Genomic DNA, 21573 nt, shown 5'->3' on the forward strand with positions numbered 1-21573 from the left:
ACTCAAGGCTATGGTTTTTCCAGTAGTCATGTATGGATGAGAGTTGGACTGTGAAGAAGGCTGAGCGCCGAAGAATTGATGCTTTTGAACTGTGGTGTTGGAGAAGACTCTTGAGAGTCCCTTGGACTGCAAGGAGATCCAACCAGTCCATTCTGAAGGAGATCAGCCCTGAGTGTTCTTTGGAAGGAATGATGCTAAAGCTGAAACTCCAGTACTTTGGCCACCTCATGCGAAGAGTTGACTCATTGGAAAAGACTGATGCTGGGAGGGATTGGGGGCAGGAGGAGAAGGGGAAGACAGAGGATGAGATGGCTGGATGGCATCACCAACTCAATGGACGTGAGTTTGAGTGAACTCCGGGAGTTGGTGACGGACAGGGAGGCCTGGCGTGCTGTGATTCATGGGGTTGCAAAGAGTCGGACACGACTGAGCGACTGAACCGAACTGAACTGAACTGTAGTGCTTAGTACTACAATACTATTAACAAGAGGTGATTCTAGTCTATGAGTATTACATTAGCAAGAGTAGCCTTCATGAATGAGGTGTAACTACTCTAGTGAATATGCAGGAGTCCTCGCATGTGATCACAAGCAGGGGCACTTTTGTCTCTCGTTGTCCTGAAGTTTCTCTCGAGGCTTAGTCCTATCCTTTCAGGCTGAAAGAACTAGATTTTCTGGTTATTTGCAGTTTTCTTCTGGTCACTTTCAGGGCCAACCTAAAAATGAATATGCTTGGGTTGGTATGGTATTAAATCTTGAACCTTCTCTAAAACTTCTTTCCTGTTCATCCATCCAGGATTAATACGTGAGCACAGGGTGAACTTCTGGAGTGATGGAGCCAGTACACTTTTGGAGCGTTTGCAATAACACTTAGCTGTTCTAATGAACACATGCTGTGCTACTCATCCAGAAGCAGGTGCGTAAGCAAAGTGTGCGGCTCATGGGCCAGATGGAAATAAGTGACGCATAAAATCCATGCATGATATTTGTTTCCCAGAAAAGTGATGCATCAACTAAAGTTTTCCTGAATCGCTTTAAGACATCATTTAATGCCAATAAAAGGTCTGCTAACTAGCTACATCCTGGGACATGTCCTGGGGGTGATCTAATGAGTCTGTAAATAGTCTGTAAACAAACATGATCCATGTATAATCTTAGCGTGAATGAGCCACACTAGCAAAACTCCCTCATTCCCGTTCTAATTTCTCACGTGCACTCAGAAAATTTACTAAAACCTCCAGGAGGTTTGGCCAAAGGAAGTTACGAGTCTTGACCCTGCAAACAAAACCATTGCTGCTGTCATCTTGCTTGTTTGCTTAAAATTTAATCTCATTTATGGTCATTCAAACCATAGCCAGGGGAAATGTGGCATCTGGAAAGATAGCTATTTAAGGAAACAAAGAGTTCAGCTTTTAAAATAGGCCATAGGAATGTATGTGCAATCACTAACTTTCCCTCTTAGGAAGGCAAACCAGCACTGTAGGTGTCTCCCAATGAATACACTATGATCGACACCTTGGCCATAGGATGTTAATATCTGAAAGGATTGTCTATGCCTGCCTGACTCTGGGGAGAGAGTTGAGTAAGTGAGAGCTCTTTGGGTCTGAATAGCAGTTTCATGGAGGAGGATGTGCAGTGCTGGAGTCTCAGGTTTGGAGGAACATGAGTGAGCTATGACCCGGAAGAGCTTTCCCAGCAGTGACTCAGCGGTGCTTCTTCATCTCAAAATGATGCCCAGACACAGTACTCACATTCAGTGGCTCCTTCATAAACATTTACTGGAGGAGGAACTCCTAGTGAGAGGCTGCATTGTGTAGATGGGGCTACACTGGCTAGCTCTGCCCCTTATTTCCTGTGTGGTTTTGACAAGTTACTTAGCCTCTCTGTGTTTCCATTGCCTCATCTGCAAAATGATGAGTTGTTGTGAGGATTAAACAGTGGTTCAGCTGATAGAAAATCTACCTGCGATGCAGGATACCTGAGTTCAAATCCCTGGGTAGGATCTATCCCATGGATAAGTGAATGGCTACCCACTCCAGTGTTATTGCCTGGAAAATTCCATGGGTCTAGGAGCCTGGTGGACTGCAGTCCATGGAGTTGCAAAAAGCTGGACACGACTGCGAGACTAACATTTTCACTTTTTTTTCTTGAGATGTAAAAGAAACAATTATGATAGTAATTGGCATTTAGCAGTGTTATATAAGGGTTGCTGTTGTTATTACAGTAGAAGTATTAATATCCTCCTTGAATGCTGACTTTCAGAATGTCGAAGTGGTTCTCCATATTTCATAAGCTCATTAGAAGAGTATAGAAGAGTTATAGCTTATCGAGATGATATTTTCATGTCCAAATAGCATTTGATATTTAAATATCTTGAAGTTTTTTTAAATTAACATATGCAGTCGAGTACTTATTCATTAAATTTACTGCTTGCCAAATTCCATGCTAGGTACTAAAGAAACTAAGCAGATACTGCAAGTTAATATGTTAGTCGCTCAGTTGTGTCTGACTCTTTGTGACCCCATGGACTGTAGCCCGCCAGGCTCCTCCATCCATGGGCTTCTCCAGGCATGAATACTGGAGTGGGTAGCCATTCCAGGGAAACTGAATGGTAAACTAAGTCATTCTTTGTTTTTCTTCTAAGTTTTTATCATCTAAATCCTATTGGTTAAAAAACATTGTTTTTTTTTTTTGTCCAGTCTCACAAATTTTCTGAAACCACTTTGACTTTGTATCTTAAATATTTACACTTTCATAAACTAGTCCTCACAGGACCCTTTTGCAGCCTTCTTTGGCTTACTAACAAAGCTTCCATTAAAGAAGAAATCAACTGACGTTCAGTGTATTTGTATAAGAATAATTTCATTTTTTTAAATAGATTAGATTTATTTGAAACAGACATTTGAAAAAAGTTCTAAGTGCATTATTTTGACTTGTTTATTTTTCCCCCATAGAGTGAAAAACAGAAGGTGTCTCAACATAGCAGGAGAGTGGGTGATTGAGGGTGCCGAGGCTGTGACCCCTGGGAGGTGCCTCCAGCAGGGCTGGCAGTAGCTGACACAAGCTGTCACTCCCTCTTCTGGGTTCATGAATGCCATGTACCTAATGGCATTCTTCTTTGTAGAGTCTGGATGCCACCTCACAGCCCAGCTCCAAGCAGAGCACTAAGTAACTCCCCCAGGACACAAGGAGTCTTCATTTGAGGTGAGACTTGTTTTCACCCCAAGTCTGCAGGAGACTGTGGTTAGCAGTCAGGTACATGCTTACCTTTAAAGGCTCCGTATCAGTACCTAGTGCTGGGGTAACTCAGTATTACAATCTGGGTGGCTTAAACAATAGAAACACATTGTCTCCCATTTCTGGAGGCTCCAAGTCCAACACTGGAGATGAGGCAAGGCTGTGCGCTCTCCAAAGGCTCTGGGTGAAGATCCTTCCTTGCTTCTTCTAGCTTCTGATGGTCCTGGCAATCCTTGGCTTGTAGGGGCAACCCTGTGATTGTCACCTCACATGGCGTTCTCTGGGCGTCTGCACTCTGTCTTCCTCCAGACACGGTGTGTCTGTATGTCTGTGTGGCCGTGTCTCTTTTCCTCTTGGAAGGACAGCAATCATATTAGATTAGGCGCCCACCTACTTCAGTATGACCTCACCCATTACATCTACAGTGATCATATTTGCAAATTCAGCCACACTTGTGGAGCTGCTGCTTCCAGAGTGTGGGGAGGTGTGGGTTTAGCACCCAGGACATTGTGGGTGCCTGTGGGCTCTGTGGCAAGATTGTCAGGTGAGGCAATAGGCTCGTGGTTCTAAGAAGGACTTGAATTTAGTGGGCAGGAGCACTATTCAATCTGGTATGGGCTCTTTGTCTTCTGTCTTCATCACACAGCTGGCTTTTCCCCAGCGGTAGTTGCTGGCTTGGTCTTGGAGGGTAACAAAGAGCGCTGGCATGGGAGAGAGGGCGCACAAGTGATGGGCAAAGGCCATGAGAGGCTCTGTCTGCGGCAAAGGGTAGTGATGGTGGATGAGATGCTTGGAGCATCTGGGAGAGGTGGGGCCTGCACACTAGGAAGAAGGACGCATTTCACCTACTCGCAGCTTGGTTCACAGCTGGATCAACCCACAACTGCCGACTGCCCTGCTTACCATCCCTCCTCCACTGCCCCCTCCCCACCCCGCGTCCCCTGTGTGGGGTCTGGCTTGTTCCTCTCCCAGCCTGACTGATTGTACAGGACCAACTAGGGGATAGGGACTTCCCTGGCAGTCCAGTGGTTGAGACTCTGCCCTTCCACTGCACAGGTTTGATTCCTAGTCGGGGAACTAAGGTCCTGCCTACTGTGGGGTCAAAAAAAAAATGGGGCATACAGCACAGTTGGTAAGTTAGATTCTGACCCTGTTTCCTGAAAAGTCTCCACATTTCTTGGTTTAGCAGAATCTTGAATTTACTAGAAGTTTTATTTTCTAAAATGTCAGCCACACTCACAGTCGCAGTTCTGCAATATCTATGGTGACAGATACAGTCGTACCTGGAGGCTTATCTTCACTCATTACGCTCTGCAGCATTTCTGGGCTTCTCTGTACAGAACCTCTTTCTAAGGGTTCAGACAGCCAAAGGGCATCTGTGGAATTTTTAATAATTCTCTCTCTCTGTGGGTTGAGCAGTTGGGGCAGAGAAGGTTAATGCCACTTATTACTTATTCTACAGCTTATTGCCTTGCAGCGTAAACTAAGGACATTATGCACACTCACTTCTTGCCTCATTTTCTGGGCAGTAGCATTGTTGTGGCACCATGTTATAATTTTGCTTGTTTTTCAAACATAACGCATGCAACATAGTAACATAGATTTTTCTGTTATCTTAAACATAAAAGCTGGAAAGAAATACCATTCTCTGCTTTTTTCAACATATTATGTTTCCTAGGATCATCATAATTCTCTGCACAAGGTTCTGACAGACCATTCTCTTCTGGTTAAAATAAAAAATTTTTTCCAGTTAGGTAATTAGATTTCTTGGTGACATGATCAATTTACATATTTATGTAACTTTACAATTATGTCTGATCCTTTTATTATTCCACAACTGAGATGTTTTTGTCTGTCCATAAAGATCCATTCTTTTTATATTTCAAAACAATTGCCAAGTCACATCACCAGTTTCAAACTGTACCGTGAAACTCATACTGTGACTGAATAGTCATTTCTATAGAAATCGACGTATTTGATTAAGCACTTATGGAGGATTGAGGCTGCGGCTCCTGAGGTCTTTGTGGAGCAAAGCCAGAGAGAGTAAACAAGAGTGAGAAAGAACAGAATAAGGCTGAGAACAGAGGACAGAGTCTGGGGAGTCATGAAGCTTGTCCCCAGGTGGTCCTGGGCCGTGGCCCCCCACCCTTGCTGCACAGTGGACTCACCTGGGAACTTTCAGCACTGATGCCCAGGCCTGACCCCCAGAGACATTGACTTCATTGATATGAGGTGGACCAGCATCAGATTTTCATCCCACGTGTCAGGGAACCGGAAACTGCACACCTGGTGGATGCCATATATAATTGCCAATTGATTTCAGAGCATCTCAGTTCTCGAAGTAGAGAAGGGGAAAGGAAAAACTTCCTTCCTCACTTAAAAATAAAACTTGACTACTCCAAATCTGGAACCAGACTAGAGATCTCTGTGAGGAGTGGGTTTATGGTCCCTTGAACTCTGCTTGTGCTCCAAGGCTCTCTCACAATGACCCTGGCTCCACCAAGCCAAGCTCCAAAGGAAGGAAAGGGGATGCTCCATGCCTATAACTCCCTGGCTCAGTCCTAGGCTCACAGCCTGGCCCTCAAGGGCCTGTGCAGAACTGAGGAGGCTGGGACTTCTGGGTAAGGTCTTACTAATGACCAAACTGGAAGGTAAAAGATAAGATCACAGTTCCACTACCCAAAAAGTGAAAGGTTGTTGTTGAATCACACGAATACACCGGGATTCTTGGCCCCCGGAGGAGAAGAATTCAATCCGGGGCCAGAGACGAGGCTTGATCGCTCAGAGCTTTTGTGTAATAAAGTTTTATTAAAGTATAAAGGAGATAGAGAAAGCTTCTGACATAGGCATCAGAAGGGGGCAGAAAGAGTACCCGCTTGCTAGTGTTAACAATGAAGTTATATACTCTCCAGTGAATCCAAAGAATGTCTGGAGGTTGTAAAGACCTCATCAGACCTACTCCCATAATTTACATTTTAAGATAACAGAATTAGCCAGAAGGTTTAATCCAAAGACTGTCCTTAATCCAGAGTCTGTCCTCAGGCAAGATACATTACTGTTATATAATCCTAAGGAATGTGGAGAAAGAAAAAAAGTTTGTCCTTTCTTCCTCCTTGAGAATTCCAGACCCCTCTCTCTTTGGGGACCCCTAGACTCCCTATCAACCTGCCTAGGAAATGACTCTATCAAAAGCCTCAGGGTGGAAGGCAGGGTCTCTAGCAGCTTGGTTTCTTTCTCTTTCAAATGAGTGGAACTGTCAATCTTGAAGGTAGGTTATCTGCAGGGTTGGGGGCAGGTACTTAATGAGATAGCATTTATAATATAGCATCTGACACATCATTGGGTATCAGTGATGGGGAGCTTTGGGGATTATAAGATTCAAACTATTATAAACCTGTGACACCTGCTTCAGGTAAGACTAGCTTGGGACCTGCTAACCTGGTTGTGGGTTCACTTCCCTCTTCAGTTCAGTTCAGTTCAGCTTAGTCACTTAGTCATGTCCAGCTCTTTGCGACCCCATGGACTATAGCAGGCCACGCTTCCCTGTCCATCACCAATTCCTGGGCCTTGCTCAAACTCAGGTCCATCGACTCAATGATGCCATGCAGCAATCTCACCTTCTGTTGTCCCCTTCTCCTCCTGCCCTCAATCTTTCCCAGCATCAGGGTCTTTTCCAATAAGTCAGTTCTTTGCATCAGGTGGCCAAAGGATTGGAGTTTCATCTTCAGCATCAGTCCTTCCAATGAATATTCAGGGCTGATTTCTTTTAGGATGGACTAGTTTGATCTCCTTGTGGTCCAAAGGACTCTCAAGAGTGTTCTCCAACACCACAGTTCAAAAGCATCAAGTCTTCGGTGCTCAGCTTTATTTATGGTCCAACTCTCACATCCATACATGACTACTTGAAACACCATAGCCTTGACTAGATGGACCTTTGTTGACAAAGTGATGTCTCTGCTTTTTAATATGCTATCTAGTTTGGTCATAATTTTCCTCCCAAGGAGTAAGCATCTTTTAATTTCATGGCTGCAATCACCATCTGCAGTGATTTTGGAGCCCAGAAAAATAAAATCAGCCACTGTTTCCACTGTTTCCCCATCTATTTGCCACAAAGTGATGGAGCCAGATGCCATGATCTTAGTTTTCTGAATGCTGAGCTTTAAGGCAACTTTTTTACTCTCCTCTTTCACTTTCATCAAGAGGCCCTTTAGTTCTTCTTCACTTTCTGCCATAAGGGTGGTGTCATCTGCATATCTGAGGTTATTGATATTTCTCCCAGCAATCTTGATTCCAGCTTGTGCTTCTTCCAGCCCAGGGTTTCTCATAATGTACTCTGCATAGAAGTTAAATAAGCAGGGTGACAATATACAGCCTTGATGGACTCTTTTCCTATTTGGAACCAGTCTGTTTTTCCATGTCCAGTTCTAACTGTTGCTTCCTGACCTGCATACAGGTTTCTCAAGAGGCAGGTCAGGTGGTCTGGTATTCCCATCTCGTTCAGAATTTTCCACAGTTGATTGTGATGCACATAGTCAAAGGCTTTGGCATAGATATACCCAGCCCCTTTGCCTTGTGCTGGAGCCCACTGTAATGCAACGCAACACACAGTACAACACGACACAACGCAGTGAAGCCAACAGTCCTCAGAGACATACAGGAATAAGAGGCGGATTTTTTCTTTTTTCTTTTGTTATTTTTAAAACATAATTTTATGAGTACATTTATTTATTTGTTTTTTACCATGCTGGGCCTTCGTTGTGGCTCAGGCTTTCTCTAGTTGCAGTGAGTGGGGACAACTCTTCTTCGGGGTGTGTGGGCTTTCATTGTGGTGGTTTCTCTTGTTGCAGAGCACAGGCTTTAAGGCACAAAGGCTTTGGAAGTTGTGGGTCCCGGGCTCTAGAACACAGGCTCAGTAGCTGTGGCACACGGGCTTGGTTGCCCAGAGGCATGTGGGATCTTCCTGGATCAAGGATGGAACCCACGTCTCCTGGATTAGCAGGCAGATCCTTTACCACTGAGCCAGCAGGGAAGCCTGGGATGTGGATTTCTAAAGGAAGGAGTCTTGTGCCATCCTCCATAGCACATGGTGGGCAGAGTGCAGAGGCTACACAAGCTTCTCAGAAGGTGAAGCTTCTGGGTCACTAGAATCAGCCCTGTTCTAACAGAGATTTCCAGAGGAGGAAGTGAAGACCAGCACCTCATTCTCCCAAGCTGGAGGGCAATGCCCCATTATTATTGCTATTGATATTATTACAGCTATTAGAGTTGGTAAGTCACTCATCATGACAACATGGGACCTGTGGCACAGGGATTTTCAGAGGGTTGTTCCTGAGCTGGTGCCAGTGGTTGGTCTGGTCTGTTTCTGGGTCATGGAAAGATAAGCACAGAATGTGAGAGTAGACGTTTGAAAAATTTTAGAGACAACCGATGTTGCCAGGGGACCAGTGGTACAGACAGGGGTCAGACAGCAGGGTTTGGAGCAGTCTGAGCGCTGTGACACTTGTTTGGTGAGTCGAAGACGACACTGGCTGCAGATTAGCTGTGCACGTGTATATTGTCACCCTGCTTATTTAACTTCTATGCAGAGTACATCATGAGAAATGCTGGGCTGGAAGAAGCACAAGCTGGAATCAAGATTGCCAGAAGAAATGTCAATAAACTCAGATATGCAGATGACACCACCCTTATGGCAGAAAGTGAAGAGGAACTCAAAAGCCTCTTGATGAAGGTGAAAGAGGAAAGTGAAAAAGTTGGCTTAAAGCTCAACACTCAGAAAACGAAGATCATGGCATCTGGTCCCATCACTTCATGGGAAATAGATGGGGAAACAGTGGAAACAGCGTCAGACTTTATTTTTCTGGGCTCCAAAATCACGGCAGATGGTGACTGCAGCCATGAAATTAAAAGACGCTTACTCCTTGGAAGGAAAGTTATGACCAACCTAGATAGCATATTCAAAAGCAGAGACATTACTTTGCCAACAAAGGTCCATCTAGTCAAGGCTATGGTTTTTCCAGTGATCGTGTATGGATGTGAGAGTTGGACTGTGAAGAAGGCTGAGTGCCAAAGAATTGATGCTTTTGAAGTGTGGTGTTGGAGAAGACTCTTGAGAGTCCCTTGGACTGCAAGGAGATCCAACCAGTCCATTCTGAAGGAGATCAGCCCTGGGTGTTCTTTGGAAGGAATGATGCTGAAGCTGAAACTCCAGTACTTTGGCCACCTCATGCGAAGAGTTGACTCATTGGAAAGGACTCTGATGCTGGGAGGGATTGGGGGCAGGAGGAGAAGGGGACGACAGAGGATGAGATGGCTGGATGACATCACTGACTCAATGGATGTGAGTCTGAGTGAACTCCAGTAGTTGGTGATGGACAGGGAGGCCTGGCGTGCTGCAATTCATGGGGTCGCAAAGAGTCGGACACGACTGAGCGACTGAACTGAACTGTGGAACCATGCCTTGGTCCATGATGACCTGGTCCTTTACCACACACAGATGGCCTGAGGTGGTAGCCTTTGGAATCATTTCTCATTTTGCAGATGGAAAAACAACTGCTCAGCCCACGGCAAAGTCAGGTGAGAGGAGAACTGGAGTCATCATCGGACTTCACACCTGATTCCTCAGCCACTGTCTCATAACAGCCTCAAACCAACATGGTGTTGAAAAGCTGAAACTAAATACTGAAAGGGGGTTAGAGCTCCAGCTGGTGTGTGGGCCCTGGGGAGAACAGAGAGACAGTTATTTCTTTTGTTTACTATGGAAACATAGTAAAAACCCTGGAGCATCTCTGTAGAGGGGAGAAGTGTGATTTCCTGTGATTTTAAAAGAACAACCACCACCAGATTGAGCCTATACTGAGGAGAGATGGGAGAGACCTGTATTTCTGTATATTTGTATTGGAGAGCCAAGGAGGGGGGAAATAGCATATAGCCAGAAGTGGAGATTAGTTTCACTCATTCCCTATTTTGGGGCACCTAACATGTGGTAAGCACACTGTTCTTGGTGCTGAGAATATAAACTCCAATTAGCCACCTCTCCTCTTTCAGAGTTTACAATCTAGTGGGAGGGACAGATGACTTAACAGACACCTTCTGCTGACAGTGAGAAGCCTAGTGCTACTACTGTTTTGAAAAATGAAAGTGAAGTCGCTCAGTCATATCCGACTCTTTGTGACTCCATGGACTGTAGCCTGCCAGGCTCCTCCATCCATGGGATTCTCCAGGCAAGAATGCTGGAGTGGGTTGCCATTTCCTTCCCCAACTACTGTTTCAGGAAGTGGAAAAAGTGAACAGTGGAGTCCCTGCCCTCATGAAATTTACATTTCCAGTGGGAGAGTGAGTCAGTTAACAAGTACAGATGTACTTTTCAAGAAGTCATACAAATAAGAAGGAGAAAAGAAAGTGATTAAGGAGTGAGAGGATGCAAAGAGGAGGCCTGTTGAGGAGGTGACCTTGGAGCAGAGACATGATCACAAAAAGGCTTGATGGGTGATGTGACAGATGGTGGCCAATGAGCAGACATGAGAGCAACACCGAGCTGAGACCAAGGACATCTTGAAGAGCTTAGTCCAGGAAGTGAGACCTGAGATGATCCTGGAGGGGGTGAGGGGTCAGCCTGGCACCACGGGGAGCTCAGTAGGGGTGTATAGGCACAGGTAAAAGTTGCTGGTGAGTGTTCTGTATTTGGGAATCCACGTTCAGTGAGATGTTGGGCAGAGTGAGGTATGTATGTGTATGTGTTGGGATGCGGCATGTTTGAACAGATGCTGGAGCAAAAAGCAAGGGCCAGAGCAAGAAAAGCCTGTGTGCAATGCAAGGTTGTTCATACTTTAGCCTGAAAGAAATGGGGGATATGGAGGGATTTTTTAAGCATAGGATCTTGATCAGATTTGCTTTCATAAATCTCTCTGTGGGAGCAGTATAGAGAACATATGGAAGGCAGGTCATGAAGACAAAGTAGGAGAACACAGGAAACATCCAGGGGAGAGTGTGAGGACCAGAGGAGGAGGCAGATCTTAGATCCAGACAAACACGGGACCATAACGATGCGCTTATTGATTGGACAAGGTGGACAAGAGAATGAGGGAGACGGTTCTCAAGTTTCTAGATTAAACAAAGAAGTGAATGGTGCTAAGTAGTCTTGGCAAAAGGAAACTAGGAAAAGGAAGTAGGTCCTAGGAAGTCGATGATGTTGTTTAGAATTTGTTAATTTGAGGTGACTTCAAGGCATGTAGGTGAAGGCGCCAACTGAGTAAGCAGTGGCTATGTGTATTTGCCTCCACTTATTGGAACTTGTCGATGGGAATGCTGAGTCTGCTGTGTCATGACTGGAGCAGGTTCCCTGTGGAGATGTTTCCCACCGTTCTGTCCACATCCCTGGAGTCAGGACATGCTTACGGCCGTAATTTCTCTGCGACATTATTGGCACTATTGTGAGTTCTCTCTGCGGTGTTCAGGATCCCTTCACACCTAACAGCAGGCACTGTTCTAGGTGCTTTTTCTCCAGGTGCCCATTCTCCCTCAGAACAACCTGGGAAACAAGAGCTGCTGATCCTTTTATGGATGGACAAATGGAGGCACAGCGAGGTTAAGTAACTTGCCAAGGTCACACAGTGCCTAAGCGGCAGAAGTGAGGTGGAGTCGCTCAGTCGTTTCAGACTCTTTGTTACCCCATAGACTGTAGCCTGCCAGGCTTCTCTGTCCATGGGATTTTCCAGGCAAGAGTTCTGGAGTGGGTTGCCATTGCCTTCTCCACAAGCGGCAGAGGTCAGATTCAATCCAGGCACTTGGGATATGGGCTTTGTGCTGGGTTTGTTGTTGTTGTTGTTGTTCGGTCACTAAGTCACGTCCCCCGCGTGGACTGCAGCACGCCAGGCTCCGCTACCTAGTTCTATCCTCCAGTTCTCCACTATCGCCCCGAGTTTGCTCAAATTTGTGTCCACTGAGTGGATGATGCTCTTTAACCATCTCATCCTTTGCCTTCAATCTTTCCCAGCATCCTATTGTTGCCCTGAGGCTGGAGACTCTACCAATCCCTGATGGCCTTCTGTCTTTACCCTCCAGGGACTCCCCCATTTCCTGAGGGAGTGTGGAGGTTCAGCAAAGGCCCATGCTCTTGTTCAGAACATTCCTTTTTAGTTCTTTTGCAGCACTTCCAGGAGGATCACACTCAAGTTCTGTGTCAGTCATTTGGGGTCAAAATTGTTGACCAGAACACTTCATTTAATAGTGACAGAAAGAGAGCACTGGAGAAATGAACCATGCTGGAGTGTGCCAGGATTGACGCTCATAGGTATGGTTCTGGCTGACAGCAGCTCTTTTCCAATTCTGGGTTGCAACCCTTTAGTAGGTTGGGAAATCTGTTTAGGAGATTGTGAGCAGCAGTCTTTAAAAATAATAGAACAGAATAGAATAGGATGTGTCAGAGTGTATTACATGTAATATGGGTAAGTTATGTGTGTAGACGTATATTTAGGTCATGCCAGAAATGTATTTCTTATTGTCGTTTGTGGTAAAAAAATGTTTGAATGAACTGAGTTAGAGTAGCTTTTACTGTGCTAACCATCCATGACCAAAACAACATTCACTGTACTGTTTTGCTCTCAAATGAATTGTGATCAATATATATTTGTGTTGTTGTTACTTAGTTGCTAATTCAAGTCCGACTGTTTGTGACCCCATAGATTGCAGCCCACTGGGGTCCTCTGTCCATGGGATTTCCCAGGTTCTTTACCACCGAACCACCAGGGAAGCCCCCTGTATCTGTGTACTTTAACAGTATACATACTCGCATAGTGCATGGGCACTAAAGCTGATGTACCTGCAGATCTAAAGCTTGGACCAGGATTCTGCTGGAGATTGTTCATCTGGAGAGGCTGTGACAGGTGGATGGTAGGTTGTCAAAGTAGAAGATTCATTAGGGGACAAAGTCACCTTGAGTGAGAGTATGAATGAATAAAGAAGCAGAGGGAAGAACCCTGGAGAACTGCTTACCTTGAAGGTGGAGGTGTAGGAAGAGGAGTTCACCAGAATCACTGTGATGGGCTTCCCCGGGGGCACGAGTGGTAAAGAAAGTGAAAGTGAAAGTCGCTCAGTCGTGTCTGACTCTTTGAGACCCCAAGGACTACACAGTCCATGGAGTTCTCCAGGCCAGAATACTGGAGTGGGTAGCCTTTCCCTTCTCCAGGCGATCTTCGCAACCCAGGGATTGAACCCAGGTCTCCCGAATGGCAGGTGGACTTTTTACCAGCTGAGCCACCAGGGAAGCCCCGTGGTCAAGAACCTACCTGTGATGTAAGAGACAAAGAGACACGGGTTTGATTCCTGGGTCTGGAAGATCCCCTGGAGGAGGGCATGGCAACCCACTCCAGTATTCTTGTCAGGAGAGTCCCAGGAACAGAGGAACCTGGTCACAAAGAGTTGGACATGACTGAAGCAACTTAGCATGCACGGATGCACGGTGATGGAATAGACAGAGGTGGGAGCAAAGCAGGAGGATGTTGGCCAGGAGAGATTCAAGATTGTCAAGTGTGGCAGGAGCTCAAAGTAGAGAAGAACTGAAAAAGCACAGACTGAATTGAGCGACATGGAGACCTTGCTTGGCAACGGTGGCAGTCACACTGCAGAGGGCCGAGTGTGAGCGAAGACAGTGATGCTGGGAAATGGACAACTCTTCCAGAACACTGGACAGGTAAAGAGGGAGGGCAGGAGGCCATTGGCTGGAGAGGGGAGAATCGGCTTCTCTCAAGAGTTTAGTCTCACAGAAAAAGACAAAATATTTGATAAGTGAGGCTTACAGGAAGCCACAGGGATACTTGATCTTTGTTAGAAGGGATGCAATGAAGCTATGGGTTTCTCCCCCTGGTTTTCATCAACTCTGAACTGTCACATAAGAATTTCTGTTAATTGCTAAGACAAAGAACTGTGACAGTGACTGTTGTTGATTCTGGTTATTTATGCAAATAGTGGCTAAGTTCATTTAGGAATTATGATTTCAAATTGTAGTACCTAATACAATCAAATGCCCAGAATTAGGAAAGGAAAAAAAAAGTCAGTAGGGGAAGGGGAGATGAAGTAGTAGCCAAAAGGAAACTACACTTATATAGGTTAACAATATCACTTCCCTTACTCCATAAAGAATAATGAAATAATGGATTATATTCTGAAAACTAAAAATACTGTGAACAGTTGATAGAATCCCAAGGAACAGATGATATTTTCTCTACTTTTATAATGAAAAACAGACTTATTAAGTTACTTTTTGTTTGTCTTTTTGCTTTATCGCATCTTTGAGAGAAATCAGGGGCAGGCATCATATCACAGACCTGTATGAGTCAAGATAAGATTCTCTGTTGAGGTCTGTAGTTTTAGGGGCTGTAATTATCACAGTCTCAAGGTCGATTCCCAAGTATTGCATAATTATTGCGACAATTAGCCTTTAAAAAATAAGGAAATTGGGTCTAAGTATGAACATTTGTATTTCAGTCCTTCTTTCCTCCAAGAATGAAGAAAGCCCTGGGACCCTTGATTTTCACCCTTTTCTAACAATCTTTAGCTAGGATTTTTCCAGTAGTCATGTATGGATGTGAGATTTGGATTATAAAGAAAGCTGAGCGCCAAAGAGTTGGTGCTTTTGAACTGTGGTTTGGAGAAGACTCTTGAGAGTCCCTTGGGCTGAGAGGAGACCCAACCAGTCACTCCTAAAGGAAATCAGTCCTGAATGTTCATTGGAAGGACTGATGCTGAAGCTGAAGCTCCAATACTTTGGCTACCTGATGCAAAGAACTGACTCATTTGAAAAGACCCTGATGCTGGGAAAGATTGAGGGCAGGAGGAGAAGGGGACAGCAGAGGATGAGATGGTTGGATGGCCTCACTGACTTGATGCACATGAGTTTGAGTAAGCTCCCAGGGAGTTGGTGATGAACAAGGAGGCCTGACGTGCTGTGGTCCTTGGGGTCACAAAGAGTCGGACACGACTGAGAGACTGAACTGAACTGATTAATTGTTTTTGATTAACCGCCATTAAAAAATTATTTACATTAGAAAAGAAAGGGTTTGCCCTGAACAAATTTATGCATAAGTCTTGTAGATAATGAATTTAAATATTCATCTGTGTAAATGGTTTCTGGCCTGGAAATGATTCCCTTGCTCCCAAATACTTTGTCTTCAGTATTTGAAATCTGCAAAAAATAGTAATTCTATGATCCATCAAGATTTGAACATTGAGTTTTGATTATTCAAACATGGAGAGTTGTGTGTGTGTGTGTGTATTTGTGGTGGGAATGGGGCTGTGCAGTTCACCTTGAATGTAAATTATATCCTGGGGACTTCTCTGGAAGTCCAATGGTTAAGACTCCCAGCTCTCAATGCAGGGGATACAGATTCGATCCCTAGGCAGGGAATTAAGATCCCGCATGGCCCACAGTGTGGAAAAACAACAACAAAAAGATGTCCATGGTATATTCTTAAGTTAAAAAAAAAAAAAGGTAAATTATGTTCTGGGTAGAGCTATAGGATTTATAGAAAGAGGAGACTATTGTTTAGTTCAACTTATAATTCCAAGTCAAGGTGACTCATTTGGGCATCTGAAGGTCAGTGTACCTCTGGAAGGAGGCTGACTCCTCCCTGGCTATTTTTCTACAAGTTAGGATGAGAAAACTCTAAATTTCTTCTTAAATGTCTCTTAGTACTTGTCACTTTTGAAGTCATGAAAGTGAAAGCTGAATTTTAAGCATAAAGGAAAAAGCATCTTATACAGTGAGAAAAAACTGGCACAAGAAATTCTCAGAAAGAACTTAGCGAATTTTTATAAATCCTTTGAAGTTATTCTCGAATGACTGAATTCATTGTCCAAAGACTCAAAATAAGGAGTTGGAATTTCCCACTCTTTGCCACACTCCTGATCCCAGGCATAGTTTTCAAAATAAATGGGAATAGCCAGGCCCCAGTGCCAGAATGAGGCTGAGGTTTTATATAGTTTCTCCGTCATGAAGTACAATTTTAGCTGTTTTTGTTTTGAACGAAATTCTCTTGGTTAGTCCAGTTGGTTAAAGCTGGTGCTCGCTAACTTGAATAAGTGCCAGATGTCTAGCGGGAGACAAGCTTAGTCTCTCTCTGGGTTGGGGGGAGAGTCTTGTTGATCACTGCCTACCCTCCTCTGCCTCCTCAGCCTGGCTGACAAAGCTCCTTTTTGTTGATGTGCTTGCCCTCTTGGTTATGAGCACAGGGTTTAAAATGATCTACCCCCTAAGGCAGGTGGGGGTGGAGGTCATGGGGAGAATTCTCAACAGTCTCTAGGAGCAAGTCAGGGTAGCTTTGTCTCCCTTCTCCATGAGTAGCTGGGTAGGAAACCTACCACCTTAAGGACAGTTGGCCTCTTCCAGGGGGCAGGGATTTTAGCCTCAACCCCTTCTAATTATGAGAAGGGTCCAAGACCTAGGGACTTTCCAGGTGGCACAGTGGTAAAGAATCCCCCTGCCAATGCAGGAGAAGCAGGAGATGTAGTTTCAATCCTTGGGTTGGAAAGATCCCCTGGAAGGGGAAATAGCAACCCACTCTAATATTCTTGACCAGATAATCCCATGGACAGAGGAGCCTGGCAGACTAGTCCATGAGGTCACAGAGTTGGACAGAACTGAAGCGACTGAGCATGCATGCATCAAGACCTATACCAGTCACCTTTTTTTCCCACACAATCCCCACTAGATCTTTCTTTTCATTCTGCAAGGCCAGACATGTCCCAGTGTTGAACATCAGGCATGGAATGCTTTAGGAAAATCCCTTCACAGTCATGTTCCGGCTGGAAAACCCCAAACGAAAGAATAAAGCAGACACAAACCTGGGTAGAGGAAACCACGGAACCAGAGGCAAAGCCAGAAGAGTCAGTACAAAGCTCTGGCCACTTTTATTTCCAGTGTCTTTAAGTCTTTATAGCTGTGAGTCTAAGGGCCTAGCTAGAATCCTCTCCATTGAAGAAAGGGTTCAGAGGAAATTGACTTGATTCTTTATCTCTGAGAAACTCGGGTAGTTGCTAGTAACCTTTGCTGCTGTGCTGTCCAACTCTTTGTGGCCCAATGGACTGTCCACCAGGCTCCTCTATCCATGAGATTTTTCAGGCAAGAATACTTGAGTGGGTTGCCATTTCCTTCTCCAGAGGATCTCCCCAGCCCAGGGATTGAACCCAAGTTTCCTTTGTCTCCTGCATTGGCAGCCAGATTCTTTACCACTGAGCCACCTTGAGAAGTGCCCAGTAGCATTTAAAAGAATTTTGTACAAGCAACTTACTTGTGTTTGAGTATCTTTATGATTTTTTTCAATGGTCTGAACAGAAATGTATTGTTATGTACCAATACCACATAAATATACGTCTCCCAATAATTTTATACACATACACACGCAGTTTTCTGCTTATAACTTCTGCTCCATCTCCTTGCCCTAAACCTTATAAGAAACTCATTCATTTATAACTTTTCCTGGATGTATAGGTTGGTCATAAGTTTCCTTCCTGACCAACCTAGACAGCATATTAAAAAGCAGAGACATTACTTTGTTAACAAAGGTCCGTCTAGTCAAGGCTATGGTTTTTTCCTGTGGTCATGCATGGATGTGAGAGTTGGACTTAAAGAATGCTGAGCGCAGAAGAATTGATGCTTTTGAACTGTGATGTTGGAGAAGACTCTTGAGAGTCCCTTGGACTGCAAGGAGATCCAACCAGTCCATCCTAAAGGAGATCAGTCCTGGGTGTTCATTGGAAGGACTGATGTTGAAGCTGAAACTCCAGTACTTTGGCCACCTGATGTGAAGATCTGACTCTTTTGAAAAGACACTGATGCTGGGAAAGATTGAGGGCAGGAGGAGAAGGGGATGACAGAGGATGAGATGGTTGGATGGTATCACCGGCTCAATGGACATGGGTTTGGGTGGACTCCGGGAGCTGGTGATGGACAGGGAGGCCTGGTGTGTTGCGGTTCATGGGGTCGCAAAGAGTCGGACATGACTGAGCGACTGAACTGAACTGGCTGTGTAAAGTTTTAAAAGTAGTCTCTGCCGTTATTTTCCTAGCTAAAAGGAGGTTGTCTGGCAATGGTATTGAGAGAGGAAAGGCGGGCCATGCAGGGAATACTACAATACCAGAAATGGAAGACCGGGAACCAGCAGGAACTCACAGAGAAAGATTTGCGTTCCCAGTCTCTTGCCCAAGAGACAGCGAGTCTTCCGACCTTTAGATATAAAGATACCTTCATGCTCTGCCTATGAAGAAACAAGACACGGTGTAAGAGGAGAAAAACTGGTCTGGAGAGTATTTTTCAAGCGCGGGATTGCCTCATGGCACAAACATCGCCTAGTCAATTTTCTCACAAACCGAGGGAGAAAGCTGCATGAATAGGGATGGGTGTTTGGAGCGGTGGGGTGGGGCCAGGAAGGGAGGAGACATGTCCCCGCCCTCCCAGGAGGCGGGAGGGAGAGGAAAAACCTTTGCCAGGGACCTGCGGCTCCGTCCCTTCCCGCGTCGCCTGCCCCCCCGGCGGTCGCCAGTCCCCCGGTAGCGCTGGCCAAGGCCGCGGGCGACGGTGGGTTTCCTGCGCTTCGGGACGGCGGGAGAAGAGCAATCCTTGTGTCCCGGAAGACAGAGCACGGTCATCCGCGCAGAGGACCATCCCTGGCAGCAGACCCTCGCCAGTCCTCCCGGTGTCCACACCCCGGCGCCCGCGTCGTCTGCGCGCCCACATTCGCTCCGCCGCGCGCAGCTCCCACGCCCCTGGCTGCTGCCTACCAGGCGAGGGATCCGCCTCCCCGGTTGGACCGAGAGGGTCCTCGGCGGCGTCTTTAAGGCTGCGTCCCCGCCCCTGCCTCCTCCCCACCCTCCCCCGCCCGCGCTCCTCCAGACCTCCCCGGAGCTGGCGGCTGCGAGGAGCAGGTGCCGGCGAAGCCCTCGCATGCCGCTGCCCGGCCCGAGGTGGTAGCGGCGCCCGGCGCTCCGCCTGCCCTCCTCCGGGCCGCACTTCGGCTCCTACGCGCGCGGGGACATGTCGGTGGCGACGGGCAGCAGCGAGGCGGCCGGCGGGGCCGCGGGCAGCGGTGCGCGGGTTTTCTTCCAGAGTCCCCGGGGCGGTGCCAGCGGCAGCCCGGGCTCGAGCAGCGGCTCGGGCTCCTCCCGGGAGGACTCGGCGCCCGTGGCCACCGCGGCTCCCGCCGGGCACGTTCAGCAGCAGCAGCAGCAGCAACAGCGGCGCCACCAGCAGGGAAAAGTGACGGTAAAATACGATCGCAAGGAGCTTCGGAAACGGCTCGTGCTGGAGGAGTGGATCGTGGAGCAGCTGGGACAGCTGTATGGCTGCGAGGTACCTGGGCGCGGGGTCGGGAGGGTCGCGGGGCGGGGGGCAGGCTCGCGCACCTGGTTGTGCTAACACAGGAATTCTCCAGGGCTCCGGCTCCCAGCTGCGCGCCGCCCTGGTTCCTGGGGACCGAGGGCTGGGAGCGAGACGCGGCGCGTTCTCTCCCCAGGGTGCCCTCAGGTGCCAGGGCTTACCCTGCTTAGATTCAGCTGCCTGGTGCCCAGAGAGCTGGGGGCCCCGTGATGATTGTGCGTAGGTCGGGTCTTGCTCAGCGCACTGCCTTTCTCCCAACCCCGGGCTCTCCTCGGCTTCAGGGGCAGCTTCCCAAAGTGGGGCTCGGAGGGGCTCACCCAGCTGCGCCCAAGAACAGGACTCCTTGCTAGGATCCTGGCAACACCGAGTTTTGTGGAAAGGGAGCAGGGAAGAGACTGAAAGCCGCTTCACCGAGAGGAGAGGTTCTGGGGATCCCAGAGGCCCCCTGCGTTCTTGAAATAATATCACAAAACCATAAGCTGAATGCTTTCCCTGTTCCAGCCAGCCCCGACGCGTGTCCCCACGATTTGTCCTTACCTTACCAAAGCTGCACGCGTTGAGCTTTGTTGAAGCAGGTTTCTTTCTTCCTACCCAGTTTCAGTTACTCCCGTTGATGGGCGCAGAATGAGAGCCTTGGGCAACCTGGAAGGGTGCGGGGTGGAGGAAGGGAGCCTGCGGGTGTGCTGGGAATTCCCCAGCTCCCCCTCCGCCGCTTCATTTACTTCCCACAGTTCAGGGGCAAAGCCTGTACGCAAGTCTGCCGCGTAAGGAGAAATGGTTGATGTATTTTTGGAGAAATATTAAGAACAAACTGTAACAAAACTGTGCTTACCGAAAAATGACCTAAGCTAAAATGCTCCCCCAGGAGTCTTCTTAATGGCAGTAATTATAAATGAAGTATTCTACTTCTCTTAAGGGAGTGGAGTTTGGAAAGGGTGGAAGGATGAAGAGGGTTAATAATTAAGGATATGGCTTCTGAGTTAAAGCTGGGTTTGCGTTTATCCGGCTGTTACCCTCTTCAACAAAAATGAAAGCCAGATGAACCCACTGGCTTTTCCTCTGGTTTGGATTTCACACATTTTATGGCCTATTGTGAATACCTATTTTCCTTAATATTCTCATCGAGCGAGGAAACAGCGTTCTCATTACGGACTCCTGATGAATGATTATGATATAATGAGGCTTGACTATATGACTAATGGGCTTGTAAAAATATATTGTTCCTCCAGCCCAGCTCTTATAAAAGCATTTTAATTGCGTAAATAAAAACTGGCCCAAATCCAAAGTGTTTATGGTGTTTTTTAAATAGAAAGTTGGCAAAACTCTTTAAAGAAACAATATATTTTATTTCGACAGGATTGCTGTGGGGGTGGATGGAAGACTCAGTCTTGCCTCTGTAGAATCCAATTAGTTTTCATTTATTTCATAGTAGTCTTTATGCTCCCTTTTGGGTTTAGAGAAGATTTGGGTTAATAGAGAAACTACTGTTGAAATTAACCATGCTTTAGTAATGCTCCTTTTATGGCAGACCAATTACATATAGCTTGGGTAAGAGTTCCAGCCTCTTAGCAAGGTTGGTAAATCATGTATTTTCAAAATTCTTCTGAGTAACTGGTAAAAAAAAAATGGAAGATTGAATGCTCATTGTATTAAACATGTAGATTAGGTACCTGTTTTAAAGGGTAAATATGACCTTGAATCTTTCCCTTGTGCTTCTCACATTTCAGACCTCCACATATAGCGAACAGCTAAAGATCTGAGAGGTTTTGTGGTAAAATGACACAAGGTGCTCCATGCTGCCGGCTTGTTATTAAAGTGTGGCAGGCATTTCTATTCATTTGCTTGTTCTGTCTTGTTAGGTTGAAGAGCTATAAGTCATGTTGGCAATTTATAAATACTATGCTGATGCTACACCTTCACTGAATAATAAAAAGCCTGTGGACTAATAAGTAGCCATATAAAGGACTGTCT

At 46.2% G+C, this 21573-nt stretch overlaps 1 protein-coding gene and 1 long non-coding RNA gene across 3 annotated transcripts in view; one reads left to right on the forward strand and one right to left on the reverse strand.

Annotated features, from left to right (window-relative positions):
- Window positions 1-2918: 2918 nt before the first annotated feature.
- LOC113898574 lies at window positions 2919-20777 on the reverse strand. Of its 2 annotated transcripts, XR_003512682.1 has the most exons (4): window positions 20140-20777; window positions 18400-18484; window positions 5405-5522; window positions 2919-3937 (listed from the first exon to the last, which is right to left on the reverse strand). It is a non-coding gene; the product is annotated as an uncharacterized LOC113898574 (long non-coding RNA). The 2 variants fall into 2 exon arrangements; XR_003512681.1 differs by having other exon boundaries at window positions 2919-5522.
- PPP1R14C (protein phosphatase 1 regulatory inhibitor subunit 14C) overlaps window positions 18706-21573 on the forward strand; it is a 91212-nt gene continuing 88344 nt past the window's right edge. The window contains exon 1 of the mRNA XM_027551836.1: window positions 18706-19575. Within this exon, the coding sequence (XP_027407637.1) occupies window positions 19261-19575 (315 nt within the window). The 5' untranslated portion in view covers window positions 18706-19260. The remainder of the gene's footprint in view (window positions 19576-21573) is intronic.

Source organism: Bos indicus x Bos taurus, chromosome 9 (assembly GCF_003369695.1).
Source record: "Bos indicus x Bos taurus breed Angus x Brahman F1 hybrid chromosome 9, Bos_hybrid_MaternalHap_v2.0, whole genome shotgun sequence".
Lineage (NCBI taxonomy): Eukaryota > Metazoa > Chordata > Mammalia > Artiodactyla > Bovidae > Bos > Bos indicus x Bos taurus.